The sequence below is a fragment of the Chanodichthys erythropterus genome, chromosome 22 (assembly GCF_024489055.1).
Source record: "Chanodichthys erythropterus isolate Z2021 chromosome 22, ASM2448905v1, whole genome shotgun sequence".
Classification (NCBI taxonomy): Eukaryota; Metazoa; Chordata; class Actinopteri; order Cypriniformes; family Xenocyprididae; genus Chanodichthys; species Chanodichthys erythropterus.
The window spans coordinates 15,141,201-15,169,069 of NC_090242.1; the positions used below are offsets into that span (position 1 = coordinate 15,141,201).

Below are 27,869 nucleotides of genomic sequence, written 5' to 3' on the forward strand. Positions count from 1 at the left end.
ATAATTATGTGGGCATGTATTCGATGTGCTTGAACATCCTTTCCAGGTGGTCAAGCGGGTGGCTCACCTGATAGCTCCAGGAAGTCAGGCTTGTGGCTGAAGATCAGGTAGTTATTGGCAATGAAATGGAGGAGCCAGACATATAGCTGGTCAGCGTTGTGACACTGAGATGAGAGAGAGAGAGATCAGATAGAATGTTAACTAACAAACATGTTGGAAGATATTTTTGAAATAGCATACTACCATACGAATACTAAACCCTGTGACCAAATTACTATAGTTGATAAAATGTGTAATTTACGTTCTTAACTAAAAATATTTAAAGTAATTTTCACTCATTTAAAAAAAGCTTTTTGAAAGCGTTACCGTTATCATTGCCGCGTAAACTACAAAAACTCAAATTTGTGAAAATGGTGATGTTGTGCATGCTTATTATGTGTTCAGTCTATAGGCGCATAGTTTTTCTTTACAAAGTGACATCGCCAACTACTGGCCTGGCATGAATAATACAGCGTTTTTAATCGTTTTTGCGGATCCGTGTGAACGGGGATTGTTTTGAAAACGTCGTCTGTACACAAAAAATGCAAGTTATGAAAATGAAAGTACATCGTTGTTGTGTAAACATTAGTCTCAGACGTCAGACCCATGGATTGTTGGCTGAAAGTCTGATGCATATGGCACACTTAACTGGAAACACTTCAGGATTTTCAAAGTCGTCATCTGGTTGGTTGAATTCTACAGGATGTCCGAGAGACGTGCGTGTTGCGTTCTTTAACGGTCCGCCTAGAAACAAATGCCGTGACGCCAAACCCCCTCGTAGAAGAAGAACGCAGTCGTGTTTACAACTGTGACGATGAGCGCTTACCAAGATCAACTAAACGCTGGATTTTCAAAAGTATGTCAAGTTTGTGGCTCCACTGTTGCAGTAAACTTGCATAACGTTCCTGAATGAATAATTGATTAGATACACGGCGGTCTGTTATTGTAGGGATATCGACTTTACATTTTCACGCCCCTAAACTTGAACTGTGATTTGTTGCATTACATGTCAGTCCGACATCCTCTTGGCCAATGAAAGCTGTGATAGAGTCCAGACCATCTGCTGCCAATCTGAAGGTCTAGCTACTATGTAAACCAGGGGTGTCCAATCCTGCTCCTGCAGGGCCACTGTCCTGCAGAGTTTAGCTCCAACCCCAATGACACACACCTGAACCAGCTTATCAAGGTCTGACTAGGTGTACTAGAAACTTCCAGACAGGTGTGTTGAGGAAAGTTGGAGTTAAACTCTGCGGGGCAGTGGCCCTCTAGGACCGAGTTTGGACACCCCTGATGTAAACGTATAACAACTTAAAAATTGGAAAAAATGTCTTGGGAGCTAAATGAAATAAGTTTAATTTAAGGCACGAAAATAAAACTGAAATAAAAACAAATTATGTATGTATATATATATATATAATACTATAATAGTATATAAATAATACTTTTAATAATAATAGAAAATTGGTAGAATATAACTGAAACACACTGCCCCATATTGTATCCCATGTTGCATTGGCCTTACTTGGCTCAATGAATTGGACTGCCAAGGTTACAGCATTTGCACACAAAAATTGGATAAAAAATGCAAAATGTGCAGCCATATTTATTTACAAGATGGTTCAAAAATGTATTGAATAAAGTACTAGCATACTACATACTGAATACTGTTCAGTGAACAGGCATTATACACTGATAAATGTTTCAAACTTGTATGACTTCACTACATACATTTGTCACATGTCACATGCATATATGAATTAGCAAGTGGCATCCAGTTAGCATCGCTGAAATTAAAAATAATATTAGTCTGAAATTTTACGGATTTGAATTAAATTATAGAATATGGTTGTCACTACCGTAAATTAACTGGAAACGTAATGTAATAAAGGGTTACTTCACCCAAAAATGAAATTTCTGTCATTTATTACTCACCCTCATGACGTTCCAAACCCGTAAGACATTTGTTCATCTTCGGAACACAAATTAAGATATTTTTGATGAAATCTGAGAGTTTTTTTTAATCCCCCATAGAAAGCAATGTAAAGTAGTAAAGACATTGTTGATTTAGTCAACGTGACTACAGTCGTTCAACCTTAATGTTATAAAGCGAATAGAATACTTTTGTGTGCAAAAACAAAACAAAAATAACTACTTCTAAAATTTGAATGGTGATAATAATGTTTCTTTCTGTGGGGGATAAAAAAAACCTTGGATTTCGTCAAAAATATCATAATTTGTGTTCCGAAGATGAACGAAAGTCTTACGGGTTTGGAACTAATTACTCATGAGGGTGAGTAATTAATGACAGAAATTTAATTTTTGGGTGAACTAACCCTTTAAGGACTCAAATACAGCACTGACAACCGCATTCTGCTTCTATGGCCTTTATAACATCCGTCCTTAAAAATAATAATGTTCATTTCTCTTCCGTACATGGTTGTACTTTTATAATGATTTTATGGGTCCAAAGCACTTAAAGCAAATGAAACCTTCAAAAGTTTTTCTACTGTTGACATAGAGATGCAAAGACTCACCTTTGCTCTCCTCAGTAAGCGAATCACGCTGATGCCCGTAGATGCTAGCTCTCGACTAGGCATGTTCTGAAGGTACGCGCACACGCACACCTCACACAGGTGCTGCAGCCGTTTCACCTGGTACATCTCTGCGCAGACGAGCACGGCCATGGCCTGCAACACACTGGCTAAACAAACAGACACACACCACCGTCAATCACCTTTTGATTCTCCCTCCACCACCCATCCATCAACCTCGGCTCATATTCGCCCACTGTCAATCAAGCTCAGTCTTTATTTGCATCTTTCTTCTCAACAGTGTTTTTTAATGTCCTTGATATAAAGAGCAGAGCATCCATCACACTCTGATTGACAGAATGAGTGAAGCAATCTGACATTGTTAAACCTATATTGTTTAGTAACTAATATGACCTGAATCACTACATTCCATTGTGATTGAAACATCTGGATTATGTCACACTATACATTGAATATAAAAGGCCATTGTTAGGCATGACATGCAGGAAAAAAAAACTTCACGCTTCATAAAATTAAATATATTATTACTTAAAGGGTCCTTGATTATGATTTCACTTTTTTAACTTTAGTTAGTGTGTAATGTTGCTGTTTGAGCATAAACAACATCTGCAAAGTTACGAAGCAGGGGGCGTGGCCATGTTGGGCTGCTTTAGAGAAGAGCAAGAGTTGTTGTATTAGAGTGTTGTTGCCATGCTGTCCTGTCCATGCTGTTACCCCGGACTGCTTCACAAACTAGGGTCAAGCTAGTCAATGAGTCGAATTAACTCCACAGAAACTACATAAATTTATCCACTAACCATTCAGAAACATCCAGATGCATTCAAAAAGTTGTAACTTCTTCTCCTGAGTCTCTCCATCAGTGTCTGACTCTGGTTTGAACAATGTAAGGCTGAACACCGTTACTGACAATCATCATTTTGGCTGTGTGAGATTCTCCAGCTTTGTTGTTGTTGAGCAACTGAAGCGCGAGCTGTTAAAGCTCCGCCCTCTTTTGGAAAGCAGGTCAGGAGCAGCAGCTCATTTGCATTTAAATGCTGTTCTTTTGAAATTACTATGCATCAGAGAATCCTGGAAAAAAATGTATCATGGTTTCCACAAAACTATTAAAGGAATACTCCACTTTTTAAAAAAATTGGCTCATTTTCCAACTCCCCTAGAGTTAAACAGTTGAGTTTTACCGTTTTCAAATCCATTCAGCCGATCTCTACCACTTTTAGCATAGCTTAGCATAGTTCATTGATGTACCATGGCTGCAGCAGGCGCAATGATATTACGCAGCATCTCTCACAAATGTCTCCATGGTTGCAAGGCACACTCCCTGTGCAAGCAGGGAGTCACAGGCGCTGCATAATATCATTGCACTGCTGCACCCATGGTACGGCAGCCAAGTTAATTGATTATTACGCCAGAATGAGAGTATAGTTCCTAGCCATATCGGCCTAGAAAATCGCAATTTTTCATTTTCCGTCGGTCTTAGTACACGATGTAACTACAGAAGAGTCAAGTTTTAAATGGGAAAAATATAGAAACTATTTGGTCATTTTTTTGAGCGAGATGATAACGGTCTAATCAGATTCAATGAACTATGCTAAGCTATGCTAAAAGTGGTACCGTCAGACCCAGAGATCGGCTGTATGGGTTCAAAAACGGTAAAACTCAACTGTTTAACTCCAGGGGAGTTGGAAAATGAGCCTATTTTCAAAAAAAGTGGAGTGTTCCTTTAAGAAGCACAATTGTTGAAAAGTTCCTTGAGCACCAAATCAGCATATTTGAAGAGACTTTTTTTATTATTAAACAAATCTTACCAGGCTCAAACTTTTGAGCAGTAGTGTAAGTTTTCAATGACATTATTTCATGAAGCAAATTTATTAAAGAAAATGTCATGTCAAAATGTGTCCATTTTCCTCTCTGATGTATCATTTGATACTCAGACATTGGTACAAGGTTAAGTCTTCTGAATCACATAGTATATTTTAGCACAGCTGAAACACTTAATTGACCATCGTCATCATTTACTCACTTTAATGTTGTTCCAAACACCCCCCCCCCCCCCCCCCCTATACAATGAAAGTCGATGGGGCCCAGTGTTGTTTTGGACTCCACTGAATTTCATTGTATGGACAAAAACAGTTAAATCTTTCTTTAAAAGATCTTTTGTGTTTAACGGAAGAAAGTCATAGAGGTTTGGAAGGACATGAGGGTGAGTAAATGATGACAATTTGCATTGTTATCCCTTTAAAAGCCAGAGATCCTTACCTGGACAGCAGGTGTCAGTGTAGAGGTACTCCAGGAAAGCTAGGAAGGTATCAGACGAGACTCCGTGGATTGGCACCACACGACTTCTTGCCTCTGCGTACTTTCCACTAAACATGGCAGCCATAACATCGCAGCGGGCCACAAGCACGGCTCTGTGCGCTGGCAGCACGCTTCCTGGAACCAGATACACAGATGACCTCTTAAACACATTTACACCCATGGGGTCAAGCATTACAGAGGAGCTCTGACACTTACACAAGCCCTTCTCAGTACCACTTTAAATTCTGAATCAATGTGCCATTGTGTCTCTGTGTGTGTGTGTTTCAGGGTTGTTAAATAAAACTAAGATTAAAAATCATTAGAAAGGTTGCCTTAGCAACTAACTAAAATAAATGAATAAAAAGTACTATATAAAAGCTTATTCAAAATATTAAAAGCTACTATTATAGTGTATAAATAGCTCTAAAATTACTGTTTTCATGTCCATGGACATGCAGGGTTAGCATTGACTCTTGCCTTGCACCATGAAGATGACATCAGAGTACAGAGGGGAATTGAACAGGCCTCCCAATGTCAAAGGACCTTGTTGAGAGCGTGGTGTAGGTGTGTCCCTGGGGGCCTGCAACCAGAACGAATCGACACTGCAGTGCACAATTTGAGGCGATGAATACTGTTAGTACCTTGAACATTTATTATTCAGAAACCAGGTCAGCCATGCAAAACCTTGGTAAATTTAACAGTGGATTCACTACAGTAACACCAACTGCAGGTGTGATATAATGAAAGAATGGCTGGGAGGGAGCATGAAGAATCATCTTTACACGTGAACTGGCACCTCTGAGTCCAGACCTTAAATTCATTGAAAGTCTTTGGGATGTGCTGGCGAAGACTTTACAGAGTGCTTGACTCTTGCATAAGATCTTGACCTAAAATTGATGCACCACATGATGGACATAACATCGATTCACAACATTTATATCCACAATGCAAGAGTCAAGCACTCTGTAAAGTCTACTCCAGCACATCCCAAAGATTTTGAAAAATATGATTCATCATGCTCCGTCCCATCCGTTCTTTCACAATTTGAGCCTGATGAATCTTGACTTGTCATCCTGGAATATGGCCATGATGTGTCTTCCTACATGGTTGTTTAAGAAATGAAAAGCTACACACTCCATTAATTAGGGTTAGAAGAACTGTTGCCAAACATATAACATGCTAGAAACATAATAATTACTGCAATAATGATCCAATCATAGACTCATAGAAGCATTTGTGACTTTTTTGTTTTGTTTTATTTTTGGCCGGGCAGAGTATGTATGTATATATATATATATATATATATATATATATATATATATATATATATATATATATATATATATATATATGTGCAGTTAAGTTTTTGACACATTTGATAAAGAAACAAAAAAATATAGAAACTTAAAGTTAATCAAACAGCTAAAGAAAAAGAAAAATTACACACTGATCCTGACTGAATAACTTCAGTAGCTTTAAAAAATAATAAATGTAAAATTTAATAAATTCATGCAATGAAAGCAATCCAGTGTATTTTTATTTACAGTTGATTTGGTCATATCAACCACCTATTATAATATAAATTATATTTTAATAATAATATAATTTTCATTTATTAACCTACATTAACAAATGCTAATTTATCTCAGTAACATTGGACACTTTTGGTTGCAGGATAAATTCAAATGTGAAAAATACCAATAATAATAATAATAATAATAAAATCCCAAAATAGAAATTTTTTCATCTTTGGAATACAGTTTAAGATATTTTAGATTTAGTCCGAGGGCTTTCTGTCCCTCCATTGAAAGTGTATGTATATATATAAGTATTGTATTCTCTTCCGGAATCCATTCCATTGAATCGATTCCATTGAATCCTTTCATCTGTCGGCGTTGGTAATGCACTTTTATGTCGTTGTTTTTGGCGATTAGGACATGCACACTTACACACCATTTTAAAAAATATAGCAATACCAAAATACAAACAATGTAGAATAGCTTGAATACAGCGTGCGTCTCCCTCAGACTGTAAACGAAGCTCAAGCACACCGGATAACACGTCAGCAGCGTCACTGCAGAGTCGTGAACTCGGATTGACAACAGACCCGGAAGAGAATACAATGCTGAATAAAGTCGTAGTTTTTGTTATTTTTGGACCAAAATTTATTTTCAATGTTTCAAAAACTTCTAACTAACCCACTGATGTCACATGGACTACTTTGATGATGTTTTTATTACCTTTCTGGACATGGACAGTGTACCGTACATACACTTTCAATGGAGGGACAGAAAGCTCTCGGACTAAATCTAAAATATCTTAAACTGTGTTCCGAAGATGAACGGAGGTCTTACAGGTTTGGAACGACATGAGGGTGTCATTAATGACATAATTTTTGGGTGAACTAACCCTTTAAGTCTTAAGACTAGTCTTATATCAGCCAGCCAAACAAACTCAGACTGCATCCGAAATAGCATACTTCCATTCTATATAGTAGGTGAAAAACAGTATGTGACAAAAGAAGTATGTCCAAATTTACAGTACTCAGATAAAAAGTACCCGGATGACCTACTTCTTCCGTCAAGATTGCATACAGTGGACAGATTACTATCTCTTGATGCCACGTGAGAAGATTTGTGAATGGCAGTGAAGCGACGCAACTGACGCTGGTAGGTCACGTTATAGTGACAACATGATGAATGTATTACGTCCGGATTACGTTCATACTACACATTCATTCTATATAGAACATACTTTTTAGTGGTCGCAAAGTAAGTACTTATTCAAAATAATTACCTACTCAAGAGAGTATGCGATTTCGGATGCAACCTCAGTTCTATAGATCCAATCAGCGTCCTGTCTGTCAGAGTGATACCTTTTCTCTCCCAACAAATGAGCGTATCCTGTCCATCAGCTGAGCCACGGCCAAAGGGTTCTTCAGTTTTTCAGCGATGGCTTCCTCGAGGTATTCCCATTCCCAGGCCCCTGCGAAGAATACACATCACCAACACGCACTGACCCATGAACGCATCCTGCATTAACTGTCTGTCCAGCTGACAGTGGAGGAAATCTCATCCTTTTACACTGGCTGCTTAGTTTAACTAACAGTTCAACCTCTCAAGGCTGTCAAAGTCTTTTCTCAGCATTCTCTTTTCAGTAAACTACAGCTATGATATAAAAGTCTACAAATAAGGTGGGGGTGGTGAACATGACTTCACCAAGTACAACATGTTCCTTGTTTGTGGTTTCTTTTGGATCAAACCTCGCTTAGTCTGTCTAGACAGATTTAATATTATATCTGCTGAACTGTGATGGATGAAAACCATGGTTGTGTCACATAGAAATTTTCACTGGGGGAGGGGGGGGGGGTCGAGGTGTTTTTTTACAATTTGATTTTTATGGAAAATGGTAGTACCACACCCCCGGTCACCGTGATTTTGCCAAGACGTTCCTGGATCAACATCTTTGTTGATCCTGGAACAACATTCCAATCAACCAATCAGATTTGAGGAACAAGTTTACCATTTATGTCAAGTTTAGGCTTACAACCTGGGTTAGGTGCTTCTACAACAGTGTTATTCAACTATCATTTCCCTCTGATTTTAGGGATAAGTTATGGGTAGGGTTAGGTTTAGGGTTTGGGAAAAAGTTAGGACAGAATTTTCAGATAGGAATGTTGTTCCAGGATCAACAAAATATGTTGATCCAGGAACATGTCTTACTTGGCAAAATCAAGGTGACCGGGGGGTGGTACAGCAGTTTCCATAAAAATCAAATTGTAAAAAATGTCCCTCCCCCAGTAAAAACCACGGTGGTGTCACAGAAATTTTCATCCATCACAGTTCAGCAGATATAATATTAACCTAGCCTTATTTGTAAATCTGTCTACACGGATTGAGCAAGGTTTGAGGCGAAAGAAACCACGACCAACGAGTTTCTGTGTATCATTTCCGTTAATGTAACGACTGCCCTTGGCTCACTGGATGAAAATGGCTTCTGCAAAATCACACTATATATCAGCGGGGTGAGATGGTCTCATCAGTATGGGTCTCACCTTCTCACCTTCTGTGCATGGCCTACTCTGATAAATGAGTCTATAATATCCATTCCTGTTTTCTGAACTGTTAAAGCCTCCTGATTGAGATGCATGTCCATCCTTCCAGCCTCCATTTTGCATCGGAGGTCCCATAGAACGAGGAACGGGAGGTAATATTCCCGGCTTATGAGGAATGCATATTGTGGCGGGCTAATACGAGCATAGAATCACAATTGTGTATATGGTTGAATGTCATGAAAACATCCAGAACACCCTTCAGAAACTTCCAGAATACACTTCAGCCCAAAATCAAAAGAAAAATATTTTATATGCTCTGTGACATTATTTTCATGCCATACGAAGGTGATTATCTGAAGTCTGAAACATAGCAAAAGTAAAATTACTTGTTTAAAATAACATGAGATAGCCTATAAAAAGGCTGTTCCAATTCACATGGAGTGCATCACCTTTTGGAGGCAGCCATGTTGAGATCACATGACCAGCTGAGTCCTACTTGCTTTATCTTGGTAACCTCCTGACACTTCAGCTCACAGAATAAATTAAACATGGCTGACTGTGAATAGCACATTTCTAACACAACAGAAACTGAAAACGGTTACTTATGCATGCATGATGCTGTATTCACACCACTAGGTGTCAGTAATATTGTAGGTGTTGTGTAGCCTATACCCTGGGATCGTTTTTAAAAGAAGTCTCTTATGCTCACCAAGGCTGCATTTATTTGATTAAAGGAACAGTAATATTGTGAAATAATATTACAATTTCAAATAACTGTTTTCTATTTGAATATATTGTAAAATGTAATTGACAAAGCTGAAGCAAATCATTTTAATATGCTGATTTGCTGCTCAAGAAATATTATTTTCAATGTTGAAAACAGTTGTGTACATTTTTTTTCTTTGATGAATAGAAAATTCAAAAGAACAGCATATTTGAAATCCTTTTACAACAACTTAGGATGTTAAAGGGGACCGATAATGCCCCTTTTACAAGATGTAATATAAGTCTCTGGTGTCCCCAGAATGTGTCCGTGAAGTTTCAGCTCAAAATACCCCACAGATCATTTATTACAGCTTGTCAAATTTGCCCCTATTTGGGTGTGAACAAAAACACGCCATTTTTGTGTCCCTTTAAATGCAAATGAGCTGCTGCTCCCGGCTGCTTTCCAGAAGAGGGCGGAGCTTTAACAGCTCACACTTTGGTCGCTCAACAACAACTGCTGGAGAATCTCACGCAGCCACAATGAGGATCGTCAGTAACGGTGTTCAGCCTTACATTGTTCAAACCGGAGTCAGACACTGATGGAGAGACTCAGGAAGAACTTTTAAAATGCATCTGGACGTTTCTGAACGGTTAGTGGATAAATTTATGTAGTTGATGTGGAGTTGATTCAACTCATCGACTAGCATGTGCCGTCATGTTAATCTTTTGTGCAAATCCAGCACTAAATTGACCCTCGTTTGTGAAGCAGTCCGGCGTAAAATGACGGCATGGTAACAACAACTTTTCCTCTTCTCTAAAGCAGCCCAACATGACCTCACCCTCTTTGTTGCGTGTTCCCAGGGACAGGGTTTATGTACATTTTAGGGACATATTTTTATGTTCATACAAATATTTACACATTAAAGGAACACTCCACTTTTTTTGAAAATAGGCTCATTTTCCAACTCCCCTAGAGATAAACAGTTGCCTGCTGCAGCCATGATACGGCAGCAAAGTTCCTTGATTATTACGCCTGAATGAGAGTATAGTTCCTAGCCATATCAGCCTAGAAAATCGCAACTTTTCATTTTCTGTCGGTCTTAGTAAACGATTTAACTACAGAAGAGTCAAGTTTTAAATAGGAAAAATATCAAAACTCTTTGGTCATTTTTAAGCGCGATGCTAACGGTCTAATCAGATTCAATGAACTATGCTAAGCTATGCTAAAAGTGGTACCGCCAGAACCGGAGATCGGCTGAATGGATTCGAAAACGGTAAAACTCAACTGTTTAACTCTAGGGGAGTTGGAGAATGAGCCTTTTTTCAAAAAAAGTGGAGTGTTCCTTTAAAGGTTTTATAGAGGATGTTTTCGACGACTGAGAAACCAAAGACTGTTAGTGAGTTTTTGAAATGAGCGCATGCGCAAGTACAACCGCCCTCCTTCACAGCTCATTTCGAGGGAACGCCTCTCAAAACTCGTGCACTCGTATTGGAACACGAGTGTTTGTTTACCACCGGCATTCGCTGTGTCGTGTTAGTGGATTCATTATGTCGGACTCACCCCAGGTAACTCATAATCTGCAGTTGTTACTCCTGTCTCCTGACAAAAACATTGCATGCAGCGCCTGTGGAGTGTGGAAAGTTACTGGAGCGCGCAGCTGCAAGGAACGTCACGGCAGTGATTGACAAGCCAGAGGGCCAATCGTTTATGCGATGATCATGTAAATGATTGGCTGATGTTTTTAAGGCCCTACCTCGTGCACAGATGATGTATATTGATATTATTCCTTTCAGTGCACCTAATAAATAGTCTTTTATCAGTTAGTAAAGACAGTTTCAAGTAATATTGCAAAAATGTATAAAACAAAACATCCTCTATAACACCTTTAAAGGGTTAGTTCACCAAAAAATTATAATAATGTCATTTATTACTCACCCTCATGTGGTTCCACACCCATAAGACCGTCATTCATCTTCAGAACACAAATTAAGATATTTTTGATGAAATCCGATGGCTCAGTGAGGCCATCTCTCAAGATCCGTAAAGGTACTAAAAACATATTTAAAACAGATCATGTGTGTTCAGTGGTTCTATCTTAATATTATAAAGCGACGAGAATATTTTTGTGCGCCAAAAAAACAAAATAACGACTTCAACAAGATAGTGTTGCGAATCGAATTAGAGACTCGGAGCGCCAAAGTCACATGATTTCAGCTGTTTAAAGCCGTTTGATAGGAGATTCGAGTCACTGATTCGATTCGTAAAGCTCTGAAGCAGTGTTCTGAAATCGGCCCATCACTATATTGTTGAAAAGTCATTATTTTGTTTTTTTTGGCGCACAAAAAGTATTCTTGTCGCTTTATAATATTAAGAAAGAACCACTGAACACACATGACCTGTTTTAAATATGTTTTAGTAGGAAAACATATTTAAATGTAGTATGGATCTCGAGAGAGGAAATGTCATTGCTGTGAATGCAGGCCTCACTGAACCATCGGATTTAATAAAAAATATCTTAATTTGTGTTCTGAAGATGAACGAAGGCCTTACGGGTGTGGAACGACGTGAGTAATTAATGACATTATTATAATTTTTGGGTGAACTAACCCTTTAAGAAATTTGCTGGAAATAAATAAAGTAAGAGGATGTTTATTTTTTTGCTGAGTATTTAATGCACATCTTCTGGTTTCTCTCTTTCATTTTACTCATCTGCATGTACAGTCACGCACACACTTAAGCAGAACAGCAAGTGCACACACACAAACACAGAGATCTCTCTGTCCTCCCAAGCATGGTAATCAGTCCCAACGCTCCAGGGTCTTGTAGAGCGGACTGCCGTCATACAGGCACGTGTAGAGAACCATAAATCAGATAGGCCTTAGACACAAACAAATAGCCTCCAACCTAAAGTCGTTTTAATTTTGAAAGCATCCTATAAAAATCCTCCTTTTCAAACAAAAGAAAACACAATTGCAGAGCTGAAGAGATAAGGCAGAGAATTGGAGAGAAAATTTTAACCATAACTCAATTGAGTCGCCTAAACCAGCAGAACCGAGGAAGCATTTTCACACTGTTTCCTTCAATAATGCTAATCTCGCTTCATATTTACGGTTGTGACAGGATTGAACATGGAAAAAGAATACCCGCCAGCACACCAGCAATAAAAGAAGCTCTACCCAGAGGACATTAGCTCTCTTATAGCTCAGGAGAATTATGTTTTCTAAAATGAAATGAAATAAAAAGAAATAAATGATTATTAGTCTTTTTTTAATAGCTCCGGAGATACTCCGTAAATACAAAAATTGATTTAAAATATTCACATTCACATTGATTACTAGTGTATTTTTTAGACTTGAGCAAAGGTCTCCATTTGCTCTTCATGTAATCTCATTTTAGTCTAACAGAAACAGCCGAGTTCTCATGTAAATGAAAAGCTATAAACATCAATATATTGCAGTTTTTATCCAACAGCAGTTGCCTTGAACAACATCAACTGTAATATTGCAAGCAGTGCCCATTCTCTCTCACCTCTGTAAAGAAACATTAACGTCTCCCACAGGCATAAACACAGCAGCGGGTCCTTCACAACCAGCCGTGAGAGGTGTCCAGGAGGGTGCCCGTCGGCTCTGGCTAGATCATCTACACCTCCATCCCAAGTGGACAAAAGCGAGTGGGGGCCATCTCTTTCCCTACAGGTGCAGCGCGAGACGGGCCTTTCCCAGGCTTGCCGTCCCACCAACAGCTGTCTGAAGTATGGGCTGATGGCACACAGAACGGACGCGTGCGCCCAGCCCAGCTCCTTCCCAGTGTCCCCAGCGTAGAACGCAACATCGGCAAATTGAACGCCACGCTCGAGCAGCCACTGCAGGTCCTGAGAGAAGCTGGACTCCTCCACTCTCACTGGGGGAAGACGCGCTGGAAGACATGGAGATGTTATAGAACAGCTTTAATGCTCAGATGTTGCTCTTTCATTGCTCACGAGACTAAATGTGGGTCTGATTCATTCATATATCAACTTCAGAACTGAGATGTTTCTCCTTAAAAACCTTCAAAGAAACACAAATGTCAGCAGTAAGTATATAGAGAATAGAAATGAGTTCAAAGTGAAATCTCTGACTTTTGATTGCAGATTTAGGTGTCTTTTTGATCAAACATACAGTAAAATAGCTATATTGTGAAATTTTATTACAAATTAAAATGACTTTTTTATTTTTGTATATATTTTTAATTATTTTTAAATATATCCTGTGATGGCAAAGCTGAATTTTCAGTATCATTATTCCAGTCTTTAGTGTCACATGATCCTTCAAAAATCCTTACTACTCAAGAAACATTTCTTATTATTATCAATGCTGAAAACAGTTGCGCTGCTTACATTTTTCTGGAAACCATAATACATTATTTTCAGGATTCTTTAATGAATAGAAAGTTCTAAAGAACAGCATTTATGCATGCGCAAATTTAACTGCTACTTTTTGACGTTCTACCGTAACCGTGTACTCTGGGAGAATAGCAGTTTGCTGTAGTCGATAATACAGGACAGATTAGATAAGTAAATGTTATATTTTATGGTTATGTGGCATTTTAATTGTATCTGTATGTCATTTAATGCCAAAAGCAACCATCCTCTTACTTTTATTTAAATGTATTTTATTTTTTACTATGTCAAATTATTAAACGATCCTTTACTTTGTTGTTGCTTAGCGATTTTTTTTAGTTCTTTAGCTACAGCAGTTGCCATTCCATCAACAGCTGTTGCTTAAAGGTGTCAAGAACTGAGAAATCAAAATTCCCTTGATCTTTTGACATTTAGGTCATTGTACTATAAAAACATCCTGTAATTTTCTGAACTCAAAATTTTCTCGTTAGTCTAAAAACAGCTTATATTGAAATCAATCTGGCAAAACGTCAGGTCATGGAATAGAGATGACGTGTTTTTGTAGGCAAAACCCGGAAGCGAGTTAGCATTTTAGGACTTCCGATTCCATCGCCCTAAAGTCTATGGGTTTTTTGAATGAGTTTTTGCTATATCGCCTGAAATAAGGTCTGTGGTTAACAAAGCCTCTAAATATTTTCATGTTTTGATCTATGACATAAAACACACCCGTTATAACCCGCTTGGGATTTTTTTTAAACCTTTATTGTGTCTTAAAAACGGCGGTTGCTAACAAGTTGCTAAAAGGGACTATTTCCTTTGGCAGGGACTTTAGATGTCATCATGACAAACAGGACATTTGGACAGCATTTCTCATGAAAAAGTGGATAAGTATTCATCAGATCATAATCAGCGAGCATGTTTAAAAATAAAGTTGTTTTTTAAATAAAGTTTGAGGAAGTTTGTTGGTGACGACGTTGATCCGCGACCTGATCTGACGACTTTATTTAGGCTTCAAAATGTATAAATGTTGTGTTAACTTGTAAAGATTATCTTGATAGACAAAACGTGTAAGTGTCATAACCCTTTGTTAAACACAGAGCTTATTTTTTGCGATTTTCCAAAAGTCTATGGGAAAAATGGATAGGCTTTCAATCGAGGGAACCCGTGCGCCGCTAACTTCCGGGTTGGCCTACAAAAACACGTCAACTCTGAGGTAATCTATGAGTCACTTTATTACGTAATAGTGTGGCTGTTTAGCCCCGCCCACCGAATTGCGCATTACATATATTAGGTAACAGAGAGACGCTAACACTGGGTTATTAGAGCTAGCAAGCAATAAAGATGGCATTAGAAACGGCAAGATGTGAATGTCGAAGTTGAGGATTATTTATTTGTATTCGGCACATTTCATTGTGGATTATTTAGTTAATTTGCAAACAGACTTTTATGATATAGACTCAACAGTAATGTGTCAACATGTGAGTAACTGTGTTAATTCTAATGCCTGATCTGTGACCAGTGATTTCTGATATTAATGATTCATGTACAGTTATGTGACATTAAATCAAACTAAATGGTCAACTTCAAATTCTTTCTCTTAGTAGGATGAAAATAATCTGTTATTTAAACATTGATTGAATTATATATTTAAAGCGATCAAAGAACGCTCCCTTTGCAATCGTTGGAGCTGTCAGTCAAACAGCACGAGTTTATCAGTGACTGAGTTCTGGACTCGCGCCAAACCTCCAGTTAAAATCAACGAATCTCTTATTTACATCATGTTTGCACTGTTATGATGAAAGCATTCGCGAGTGCAGGAATCGAGTTGCAACGACGAGATCACTGCATTCATGCACTCAACAACATGTCTGTAATCGGCTACAATGTTCATCACTGCAACCTTTCTAAATATAATGCTATAGATTTAAATATAATACTATAATCAACACTTTTCACGATTAGTTAACCTTGAGAGCTGTAATAGTAAAAACGTGCTAAAAGTTTTCGAAAGATTTCCACATGTAATACTTAGCTATTTAATATGCAAAGATGTAAGCCAATCACAGCAGTGGGCGTTTACACTGAAGTCTCTCAGCAGACACGCCCCTTAAAACCGTTCAAATAAGAGCGCTAAAATCAGGGTAGGAAAAATACCTTTTATTTCTAAATTATGACCTTTTTTATTTAAAATCATTCTAACATTATAAGTGCACCCCATGAAACATTATAAAACAATACAACAATGCAGTTCATGACCCCTTTAAACTCCCTAATATTGCTCACAACTGTCGCATTGAATTTAAATGCTGTCTAGACTCTAGAGAAGTAACCGAACCGCCCTTATTTGTGGTTATTGTTTCCTGTAGAGAACTTCTGGAAGTACAAAAGGAAGTGAGCAAGAGGAAGATAAAAGGAATAGGTGAGAGAGAGGGAGAAACAAGGTGAGCTAAGCAGAGGAGGATGATGGTAAGGAATTTTTTAGTATGATGGAAATAAGGTGGAGAAAGAGAATGATGAGACAAGCAAAGCAGACAAGACAGGATGAGTAAGGGATACTGTAATAAGACGGGAACAACAGGAAAAATGACGTGAAAGCAAATCCCAAATGAGGGACGGGCACATTAACACCAGATGTTAAAAAGAAATAGAACAAGTACAACAAACAGATGTTGTTTATTCATCATGTCTGTATTATAGGCACATTTTTGATATATAACTGCTGTACTTTTATGCAGTCATCCATAACCATTCATTTGAGGCCACACCAATGGTTTCCCAGCATTCAATACCCTTCATATTTTATGGGCTGTGCTCTATAAAAAGAGCCTAAGTGGTGCTGGAGCCACACCAGCAAACTACAGAAAGCTTTGGCTTCTCTTTCTAAGTGTCAGTGCTGGTAGCAATGCTCATCTTGTGCAGAATGCTACTAGCCTTCATCAGACAATCCTTTTATCTAAATGTCAGACAAGTCAATTGACTCAGTTACTGATGAATATTGCCATTTTGTGCATATTGTGCTGCCCGGCTGCTTTGCAGAGATTAAGATAAGATGCCCAGCAAATTGCAAGTCGTTATTAGTGAGATTAGCCAAAATTATACAGGTTTGAAGGGAAACAGAAAAATCTAAAGATGCCAAAATATCCTTTAGTAAAATGGGAGTTGGAATTCAAATACAAACACTAGACGCAAAATGTACATAATAATGAGGAAAAACCTCAGAAGCCACTAACCTGGCTGGTCCAAATGAGGGGGGCGGGGCTCGTTAAGCCTGTGACCCCGCCGTTTGTCTGGCCGTTCTTTGGCTTTCTGCTTCAGACACTGAATCATGAAGTATTCCAGCTGTATGAAGATTCAAAAGAGAGCATGTAAATAACATTTAAATGTACCACAATCACACCAAGACCAAATATGGTGGGGTATTTGTGGCTATTTAGATTAAGTGCACTGTCAGAAACAATTTAACTCTAGGGGTACAACAACTTGTCGCTGAGGCAATACCCTTAAAAGGACAACTTTGTACCTTAACTACCCCCCAAAAGGGTGCATAGGCCTATTAGTACCCAAATTTTGACAGTTTTTTTGTTAGATGCTATGTGCATTGAGTGTGAATAGTGGTAGATACAGTTTGCACCGAGTTTAAATAGCATCAAACAGCATTTTGTTTGGACTATGTGCAAATAGTGATTGATTAGCAATAAATGTTAAATAATGAGTGATATGTGCAATATGGGTAAATTTTCTGAACAGCGGTTCATGGAGTTTGCAATGTAAATAGATACTGTTGACATTTTAAATTCAGAGAACATCAATAAAATAATCTGGATTTCATACATGTTTAATACAGCATCTGTGACACGGTCCTAATTACCACAGAAAATAATTTTCGGCTGGCAATATATAAAAAATGAACACAAAGTTACAGTTTTGCACTTACAGAGGAAGTCTATGGGGCAAGATTGGCAGATTAATGAAAGTAATCCACCTTGGTTCAGTTCCAAAACGTATAAACAGCCTTGTAAAACAAACTCGTGACTATGATGACATCAATTACTGCTTTATTTATTTAGAAATTATTTTATCTTGTATTTTACATTGCATTACTCAAAAAGTAAAGCATTAAATTACTGTCAGATGTGTTGCTGTCTGATAAAAGGTGTTTATGTAGATCCAGAGAAAACAATTTTTATTATGTCAAGATAACAAGAAAATTATGTAGAGATCAGAAGAAAACCAACTGTTGTTATGTTAAGACCACGCAAAAAATAAACATTAAGTCATGATCATGAGAAAATAACTCATCAGAAAATTAAGGTCAAAAAATTGAATATATTAATGGATGGTTTCTTAGAGCTTCATTTGTGCAAATTTGTGCACATCTTAATTGGTATCATTAAATTGCAGGAATGCATGATACATCTGCACCACACTACATCTGCTGATTTTTATTATTATTATTATTATTATTTAACATTTCGCCACCTTGGAATTATAAGGTTCTATTTGCATTCTGAGCGGTTTTGAGATATTGAGCTTCAAAATGTTTGCATTCTGCCACAACATAAATATGTTATGCGCCTTCTAGTGGCCTGAAAGAACAAACTATATAAACTAAAACAAATGGCTCGTACACATTTCATTCGACTGATTAGATAGAACCTTTTTGTTTTCTAAATAAAAGGTCTCAAAATGCACATATAACGTAAATCGGTTCAAAGAATAAGAATATGTGAATCATATGTGAATAATGATTATGTGAATATAATTGTGGCGACCAGGGCGGGCGAGAGCCGTGAGGGAACGGCACGAGGCGCACCGGCCTTGAGTCGCTCACGGAGGAGCTCCGGAGGCATAAAAGGAGGAGCGACGACCGTGAAGGACGAGAGAGGACCAGGCCTGGACTTTATTTTATGTTTTATTATGTTTGTGTGGCCGGCAGACGTCCGCAAGGGTCTGCCGGCATTACTTTCGTTTTTTTCTTTGTTTATTTTGAATTAAAGTTTTGTTGAACGTTCGCCGGTTCCCGCCTCCTTCTTCCCATATTTACGAACTGTTACAATAATAATATGTGAATAACGATTATTTATTGACCAATATTGCATATTTTGAGGTTTACATCATCATCTAGCACTAACATAAAGCGAATGTAAGTTTTCCCGCTAAGTTTCAGGCAGCGCCTGAGTTTCAGTTTCAGGATAAGGTCTCTTCCACATCAGATAGGGGAACCTTGGCTCATATATTTGTTTCCTGTTCATTCCATTGTTATTTTAATGAATTTGTTTCCTTTTCATGTAAAGTATTTTATATTACCATCATGTATGAAATGTGCTATATAAATAAACTTGCCTTGCCTTGCCTTACGGGAATGGAAGGACATGAGTGAGTAGCCTTTTTAAAGGTGCTGTATGTGATTTCTCAAATTTGTTATTGAACACTGTTGATATTTGAAATCAACCCAAACAAACCCACCTCTCTTTTCATTGCTTCGCCTCCAAAACTCACACTCCAATCCTAACCACCCTGCTCCGATTCGGTCTTAAACCCAGGCCTGATCACTGCTGGCATGCAAGGCGAATGCACTATCAATGACGCTAAACACCGCATTCTCTAGCAGTTGTCAGTGTGCAGTAGTTTAACTGCAAAACTCTCACTGTTACACACGCAGTGCGAGTGGATGTCTGTTTATCACAGCTGACACAACAAAATGCTTCATGAAAAATAAAGCGCAGATGATGAATGAACGACAAGGAAGCACAAAAAATCAACGTACCGTACACAAGAGTAAATACAAACAAGTGTTTGTTGTTAGTTGCCAATAGCACAGCAGCTCCAGACAATCAAAACCCAGTGTTACTCGCATGAGAAGGAATCAAAGCAGCCTCCACATCTGTTTTCAGGCCTTCCCGCTTAGCTCTCTCAAGCGCTGGAAAGCTTTTCTAATATAAACGTGGGTCCTAAAGCGCTTGCCCAATCATAAACCTTCATTCCAGTGATATTCTTTTGAGCTGTTTTGTATTGTGTCCCATCTCTTGTTCTGCAGGCTTTTTTTTCTTATTTTCAAATCTCCCTCTTGCTCGTCCCCCTAATGGTTAGACGTTTGTTGTTGGTATCGGCCCGACTAACTCCCAAACAGTGTAGTTGAAAAAATGGATACCCCACCTTTAAGTATAATGTAAATACACAAGTCAACAAAATATATAACATTGTTCTAGTGGTTTTTGGATATTTTAATCCAAAAATCTTATGCCTTTAAGCATTCTTTCTTTAATGCCTTGCACCATAGACTTTAAAGGGATAGTTCACCCAAAAATTTAAATTTGATGTTTATCTGCTTACCCCCAGTGCATCCAAGATGTAGAGGACTTTTTTTCTTCAGTCGAACACAAATTATGATTTTTAACTGCAACCGCTGCCGTCTGTCAGTCAAATAATAGCAGTGATTGGGAACTTGAACAATAAGAGTCGAAAAAATTCCATAGACAAGTCCAAATTAAAACCTGCGGCTCGTGACGGCACATTGATGTCCTAAAACACGAAACGATCGGTTTGTGCGAGAAACCGAACAGTATTTATATAATTTTTTACCTCTAATACACCACTATGTCCAACTCCGTTCAGCTTCCGGCTAGTAAGGTCTGATTGCGCTCAGACAACGGAAGTGATGTCTCGCGCTCATTGAAGTATATGGGCGAGACATCACTTCCGTCATCACAACGCGTTTTTTGTCCTCACTAACAGGAAGCTGAACGAAGTTGGACATAGTGGTGTATTAGAGGTAAAAATTATATAAATAATGTTCGGTTTCTCGCACAAACCGATCGTTTCGTCTCTTAGGACATTAATGTGCCGTCACGAGCCGCAGGTTTTAATTTTGATTTGTCTAAGCAAGTTTTATTTAATGCTATAGTTGAAGTTCCCATCTACTGCTATTATTTGACTGACAGACGGCAGCGGTTGCAGTTAAAAATCATAATTTGCGTTCGACTGAAGAAAAAAAGTCACCTACATCTTGGATGCACTGGGGGTAAGCAGATTAACATCAAATTTTCATTTTTGGGTGAACTATCCCTTTAACTGTAAAAGCATTTCTGTAAACATGTTTTGCTTGTGTTTACAAGGATAAAAATGAAAAAAAAATGATTGCCTCCTTATTGCATATGATACAGATACTGTTGAGAAACCTTAAACGCTCTCAAAATATAAATTCTAATTAGCCATTTAGCAGAAGCTTTTATCCAAAATGACTTACAGTCCACTTATTACAGTCCCCCTGGAGCAACCAGGGCTCAAGGTCTCATGGATGATGGATGGGTTTTATGTTTCACGCCAGACATGGAGTTTATAAATTACCCCTTACAAGGTTTGAACATCCAACCTAGTGGTTACCAGCCCGGAACCACTAAACCTCAAGTACAGATCCTCTGCATACTAATGACACTTCTTAACAATGATTAAGAGAGAAAGAGACACTTACCACACTGCCAAAGTAACGACCCACAAAAAAGTTGTTTAGAGAGGGCAGCTCCAGGTAAGTGGCCCCCAGGTCCCTGGACAGCTGGAGCCCCTCACTGTGGGGCACACAGCTGCTCCAGTCGGACGCACACAGAGGACATGTGCACGGCGGGCCTTCATCTGTGGAAGATGACAGTGGGGAACACAACATAAAAGTGATATATGCATATGCAAACGAATTACTGATGCACAATACAAATGACATTTTTAGAGCAAGGGGCCAAATAAAGCAGGCAAACATCTAGACTCGTACTGACAGGGAGTACATAACATTCAGAGCCATGTCAACAGGCAGACATATGGAGCGACGGAATCCGAGTCTTTATTACGCAACAATGCATGCCAGCTCAAGTTTATACCAGCGTAAATTTAAACTCAGTATGTGTTTGTGCGGACGGGTGGAGAGAGTGGCAGTGACAGAATGAGAGAGCGGGATAGCTGGATAAAAACAAAGTGTGTGTGTGTCTGTGTGTGTGTTAGGAGGAGTTGGCCGGCTAGTAGGGGGAATGCCTCAGGGAAAAGAAGAGCCAATAAAATGATAGAAAGGAAAGACAGCTAAATGGAGAGAGAGATAGATGGAGTGAGAATAGAAGAGTGGAAGAAAAAGACATGAACAGGGCATGGGCAGGAAGAGGTATGAATCACTGTAGCCAATAAAAGAAAAACCCCGGAGAAATGGAAAAACATGTACTGTGTGAGTATGTGTGAGCCATTTAGGCCATGTTTACAGTCTTATTTTACCTCAGGTCTCCAAACAACAGGAAATATAGCACGATCATCATGGCATGAATTCATTAGCATTAATATTACTTTTGCTCATACTTACAGTATAAGAAATAAACAAACCACTACGTTCTAAAGGTATAGAAATGAAAATTCTGTCACTATTTACTCAACTCATGTCATTCCAAAACTGTATGACTTTATGTGGAACTCAAAAGAAGATATTTTGAAAGTCATTAGGGTCTGAACAACATTGGGCCCAACTGACTTTCGTCGTGTTTTTTAATATCTTCTTTTGTGTTCCTTAAGGTATGTTTACATGCACTAATTTTTCATTTTCAGAATGAATCCAATCCGATTTCAGATTCTGATTGTTCTGTTATGAACCCTAAATATTGCAATCCGTTTCGCATATTCCTTAATCACATATTCCGCACAAGGCATTACATGTATTCAGCACAGTTGCTGCGTTCAAAACTAGGATAATGTCACCAGTGCCGCTGTGAACATTTTTGCTTGAAGACATATCAAAAAGAAAAAGAAGAGGGTTTTAGCAAATATAATGTAAATATACAATCTCATTCGCTGACCAGTTCATAAAACATGAGATGAATAAACATACAAAATTCATCTTATGTAAAATGTATATAAACATAGGCTACGCATCACAGGACTGCACGTGTGAAATGTAGCCTATTTTTGAATTTGATTAAGAAAATAGTCAAATTCAAATGTGTTTACATGCTTAAAGCTGCAGTCTGTAAAGTTTGCCCCTTTGTCGCCATCTCTGTTTGAAACCTGCAATTGCAGTTGTTTGTGGAATTATTATGGATACTGTACTTCAGAATCACAGATTGTAGTCTTGAAGTATGACCAAAGTAAGGAAAATGTTATCTGGACAAGTAAGTAACATGTCTGCCACTTTTGTTCTAACCATCTGAAAAAAAAAAGCATCACAATAAAGCATGCAACCAATGGTGATTAAATCTAACTAATCACTTGGATCACGTCAAACCATTGATAATTATTATTATTGTTATACTTTGTTCTCAAACTGTTAATGTTAACAACATCGGCATTGCGTGACTGTGCATTTAGTGTGTATTAGAGTTACCTGTAGATTTCAATTTCTCTACAGTCTAATCTCTAACGTTAATTTGTCATACCATACATGATCCAACTCACATGCGATATAGCCTACTAGCTGGGACTCGTTCTTTATGTAAACAGACATGACGTTATGACGCAAAGACAAATGACGGCATGGTTGAATTTCCCGCGAAAACCCACCAGTACCACCTGAATTATAAAACATTATTACAAGCTTACCGATGTGAACCGGGCTAAGGTAAGGAGATAGTTTTGAACACTGGCTGGTTATGTACTTGCTCAAAAATTGATTTTGGATAATTTATAAAGTTTTAATTTTCCTGTTGATTGGAATATTTCAGATCTACACCACCCCTTTCAATCCGAAATTTCATTCATATCGAGCGTAATTGGATCAATTGAGGTGTTTACATATCAGCTTTTCAATAAGATTGAGTCATCAATCTGATTATAAACAAAATATTTGTCATACAGGTTTAGAAGGACATGAGGTAGGCTAAATGATGACAGAATTTTCATTTTTGGATGAACTATCCCTTTAAACTTTGTGCATAATTTATTCTGCATCATTTGTAATACAGACATGCTTGTTGGTTTTCACCCTGTAGCATCAAACTGAGCTTTTGCACAGGCAAGCAACTCTCACATTATCTTCAGAGTATAAAAAATAGTTATGACAAGCAAAACTTAACAGCAGTTTTGTCAGCTGAGCTCCCTTATCATTAAATATGTTATTTTTTCAGTAAATTACCAACACATTCACATGTTCGCGGTTCTCTAATGTTGGTTAATAATAACATGACATGCAGGTAAACCAAATATTTAAAATAAATCAAATATTCCTGTTTTAGCAAGTGTTTTTATTTCAGTTGTTTTTTTGAAACTTACATTTTTTATTACTTAATTAATTATTAGCTTTTCAGGAAATTTTTGCAAGTCTTAAACAAACCCATCGTATTCGTTTGTCCTCCATTATCCTTCAGGGATAAATGATGTAGCTGGATGGAATCACATCTTGATGAATTATACATCTCAAAGGTCATGCAGTGAGCAGAGAGCCGCCGCTTTCGCAGAGAATGGAGCCAAATCTGTGGTCTAAGTGCTTTGAGTCTATAAATGTTTACCTATGAGCATATTCAACAAACGCTCACAGCGCAACCGCGCTCAGCACATCAAAAGAACGCCAAATCTCGGCTCGATCAGACTTCTCCCTTTCCTTGAAGTCAGAGGCTTCTCATATGCTGTGTTACTTTTGAAGATCAGTAATGTTTAACCAGTTCAACACCACAGTATACCTATATGGTTCATCCATTTTAATGAATTTAATGTTGAATTTTGTCATTTTAGGAATGTTTAAAAGTCAATTTAAGTGTCTAATACTTTGATTGACATGAAGTAATTAGGCTTAAATGCACACCATCATTATTACTTGACATTATTTGCTCGGCTTGCAGTACTTAAGCTCACATTCCATAAGCAAAACCATATCAGCCAATTTTTAACTAAAGTTTAGTTAAATTGTTTCCATTAAGGCCATTATCTCCCACATCTGCACTGCAAAAGGCTGACTATCATTTATTTTTCTTTAAAACTTCATAATAGAGAAAAATAGCTTAAACGAATGCAATGCAGAAACATTAATCACGTCTCACCATTTAGTCTCGCCCCAATGGCTACCAGAATCACAGGAAGACCCCAGTGCCGAAGAAGAGGGCGAAGTCTTGGAGCATAGCCGTTTCTGACCTGCTGAAATGCCAGTTTGTCGTTGACCGAGTACTTAATGACCACGATGTCGGCCTGCTCCAGAACACTCCGCACGCTCGCCCAGTCACTGTCCAAAAGGTCCTGTGATTAAAACGAAGGATAAAATGACCTGGGATGTTAAGAGGGCATATCTCAGTAGCTCAGCACCTGTTCCACCAATCAGCTTATGGATATCACTAAGTCTTCCAATCAGGCGGAAACAACTCCCTTCCAAGAGTCTGCAAAAACCCTAATCCTGCTTTTGAATTCCATCATCCCTCTCTCATTCACTCTGTTACTCACCCAGCTGGGACAATCTCGCACCATAACTCTGACATCCCCGAATACTCTAGACTGGTACTCCATAAACGCAGGGTTCAGGGGATGCCTTGATGGGGTCATGGAGTTTGGATCCAATTCTCGAGCTCCGTGGCCCAGATAGCTCCACAACAAACCACCTTGGACCTGTCCCGGGCCGGCCGTCTCATCCCCAGCACCGATGCCCCCAGGACACTCACTACCCAGGGCCACTATGTGTATAGACCTGCAGCAGTTTAAATTACAATCCAACCATTTGTCTTTATATAAGCAGTCACAGCCCACAGCTTTCACACAAAGTCGTTCACTGACTTTCTCTACGCTGTGAAAATGTTTGTAATTTTTACAGAAGAAACTCCAAAAATGCTACATTAATTGGTTAACTGTAAGTTAACTGTGACCCTGGACCACAAAACCAGTCATATGTCACACAGGTATATTTGTAGCAATAGCCAACAATACATTGTATGGGTCAAAATTATCGATTTTTCTTTTATGCCAAAAATCATTAAGATATTAAATAAAGATCATGTTCCATGAAGATATTTTATAAATTTCCTACCATAAATATATCAAAACTGGATATGCATTGCTAAGGACTTAATTTGGACAAATTTAAAGGCGATTTTCTCAATATTTTGATTTTTTTGCGCCCTCAGATTCCAGATTTTCACATTTTTATCTCTGCCAAATATTGTCCTATCCTAACAAACCATACATCAATGAAAAGCTTATTTATTCTGCTTTTGTTTTATTCATGATGATTTCTAAATCTAAATAAATAAAAAAATAAAAAAAATGACCCTTGTGATTGGTTTTGTGGTCCAGGGTCACATATACTGTGAATAAATGGCTTAACACTGCATTAAATGTAATTTTGTCATAAAATACCTTCAAATGTATGGTTTTATACACACACACACACACACACACACACACACACACACATATAGTCAATATATTTACTTCTTAATTTACTATTGTTAAAAAAGTATGAATTAACAATTTAATGAGAATATTTAGTATATAATACATAAAACAATACATTTTTATGTAAAACAATACAAAGTTTTTTTTTTTTTTTTTTTTTATGAGCAGGGGTCATTGCTAAAATATGTAGGGTCCAGGACAAAATGAAATATTATATAGTTAACAGCCCAAAATGGCTTGTATTATTATTGCATGTTAGCCTAGTGCATTATTATTTGCATGCATTAGCCTAGTAGGAACATACACGTTATTATAGGCTAGTATACGTCTATTTATCTACAATTTTCTATATACATATATAATAATTGTTGTTATTAAGCTATTATTACTGCACACGCAACCTATGCATGCGTGCACAGTAACAGTGTATTGATATTTATGTCAGGGTACTGTAGCATACCTGTCAATTTTGCGCTATTGGGGCTTTCAGTCATGGCAAAGCTAGAGTCATATGCATACTTACATGATCACAACAGCCGTCCGCTGGAACAAAGCTCGTAGAGCACGTACTTCAGCGGCTGGCTTTCACATCAGTCTCCGGCTGTTTTCCGCAATGAAGGTCGGACACGGTATAATCCGTCAGCAGAATGAAAAAGCGAACTGTTCATTCATTAAACACGCGCTGTAAAAGTGAAAGAGTGTCAGGTGCGCAATGATCCGGCTGTAAACACACACATCCAGGCAGAAAAGATCCAATGGATCCTGCGCTAGAAGAAACAAGTTCATACTCCACCGAAAACAGGGATCCGGCGCTTCCCGGGACGCATGGCACGATCTGAGCCCTGAAACCAGACGTCACTTGAGCATAACGTCAAAGCTCATGGGTCAATGAGATAAGAATCTAGAGGAAAACAAGAAAGAGCAGCGCGAGTGGGTGCCTCCTGACTCAGCAAACGATCGGACGGACGTGGACACTTGCTGTCCACACCGCACACATGGGCTGCGCACACAGGCTGGTCGTGTTAGTGCTGTGCCTCTGCTGTCTTGTCTGTTCAAACCAATGGCACTTTCAGTCATTAATACATGATATTAGAGAGTCTTTGACAGTTGCTCCTAACAAATAAAATGCAGTCTCACAAGCAAGCTCAATCAAGTGCAAAATAGCCAGATTTTCACATACATATGACGCTCGCTGGTGCAAAATACATCGGTTTTGGGCCCCTGGGAGCCCCCCACAGTCCTTCAGCGCACTAGCCAAAGTCAAAAGAGCCCACCGCCATGCCTGAGCTGAGACATCGCAGGGGTCCGCAGGGGCACCCAAAGGTCCTTTGGGTGTGAGATAATAATATTTATGCCAAGCAACACTAATTAGACATGCTGCATGCTGGCACCACTGCATGACGTGAGTGGGACACGATCACTGACCCACACAACTGTACTACTTCTATTATGGGCTTTCAAGGCACTGATCCTCTAATAAAAGGTTGCAGTGTGATAATAGGCATTTATAAA

The 27,869-nt window shown here is 38.4% G+C and overlaps 1 protein-coding gene across 7 annotated transcripts; it reads right to left on the reverse strand.

Annotated features, from left to right (window-relative positions):
• Nucleotides 1-25: 25 nt before the first annotated feature.
• Nucleotides 26-27,743, reverse strand: rhobtb3 (Rho related BTB domain containing 3). 7 transcript variants are annotated; one of them, XM_067376711.1, is made up of 14 exons: nt 27,538-27,743; nt 27,151-27,405; nt 26,881-27,039; nt 25,413-25,653; nt 25,019-25,211; nt 21,496-21,653; nt 17,255-17,363; nt 13,175-13,561; nt 7,762-7,871; nt 5,364-5,466; nt 4,848-5,021; nt 3,389-3,460; nt 2,574-2,740; nt 26-164 (listed from the first exon to the last, which is right to left on the reverse strand). In XM_067376711.1, coding segments are annotated over exons 3-14 (1,830 nt in total). In that variant the 5' UTR covers nt 26,883-27,039; nt 27,151-27,405; nt 27,538-27,743; the 3' UTR covers nt 26-50. The 7 variants fall into 7 exon arrangements, 5 of the variants coding, with proteins under 5 accessions (XP_067232812.1, XP_067232811.1, XP_067232815.1 ...); XM_067376710.1 differs by having other exon boundaries at nt 27,146-27,405; XM_067376714.1 differs by having other exon boundaries at nt 25,413-25,639; nt 26,881-27,405.
• Between the last annotated feature and the right edge of the window lie 126 nt (nt 27,744-27,869).

What these genes read in the sequence shown, in the direction of transcription:
- rhobtb3 (XM_067376711.1), bottom strand. An exon ending in CATTGGGGCGAGACTAAATG is followed by an intron (nt 21,654 to 25,018) that starts GTGAGACGTGAT and finishes CATCTTCCACAG; the next exon opens with ATGAAGGCCCGCCGTGCACA. An exon ending in GCTTACTGAGGAGAGCAAAG is followed by an intron (nt 165 to 2,573) that starts GTGAGTCTTTGC and finishes CTCTCATCTCAG; the next exon opens with TGTCACAACGCTGACCAGCT.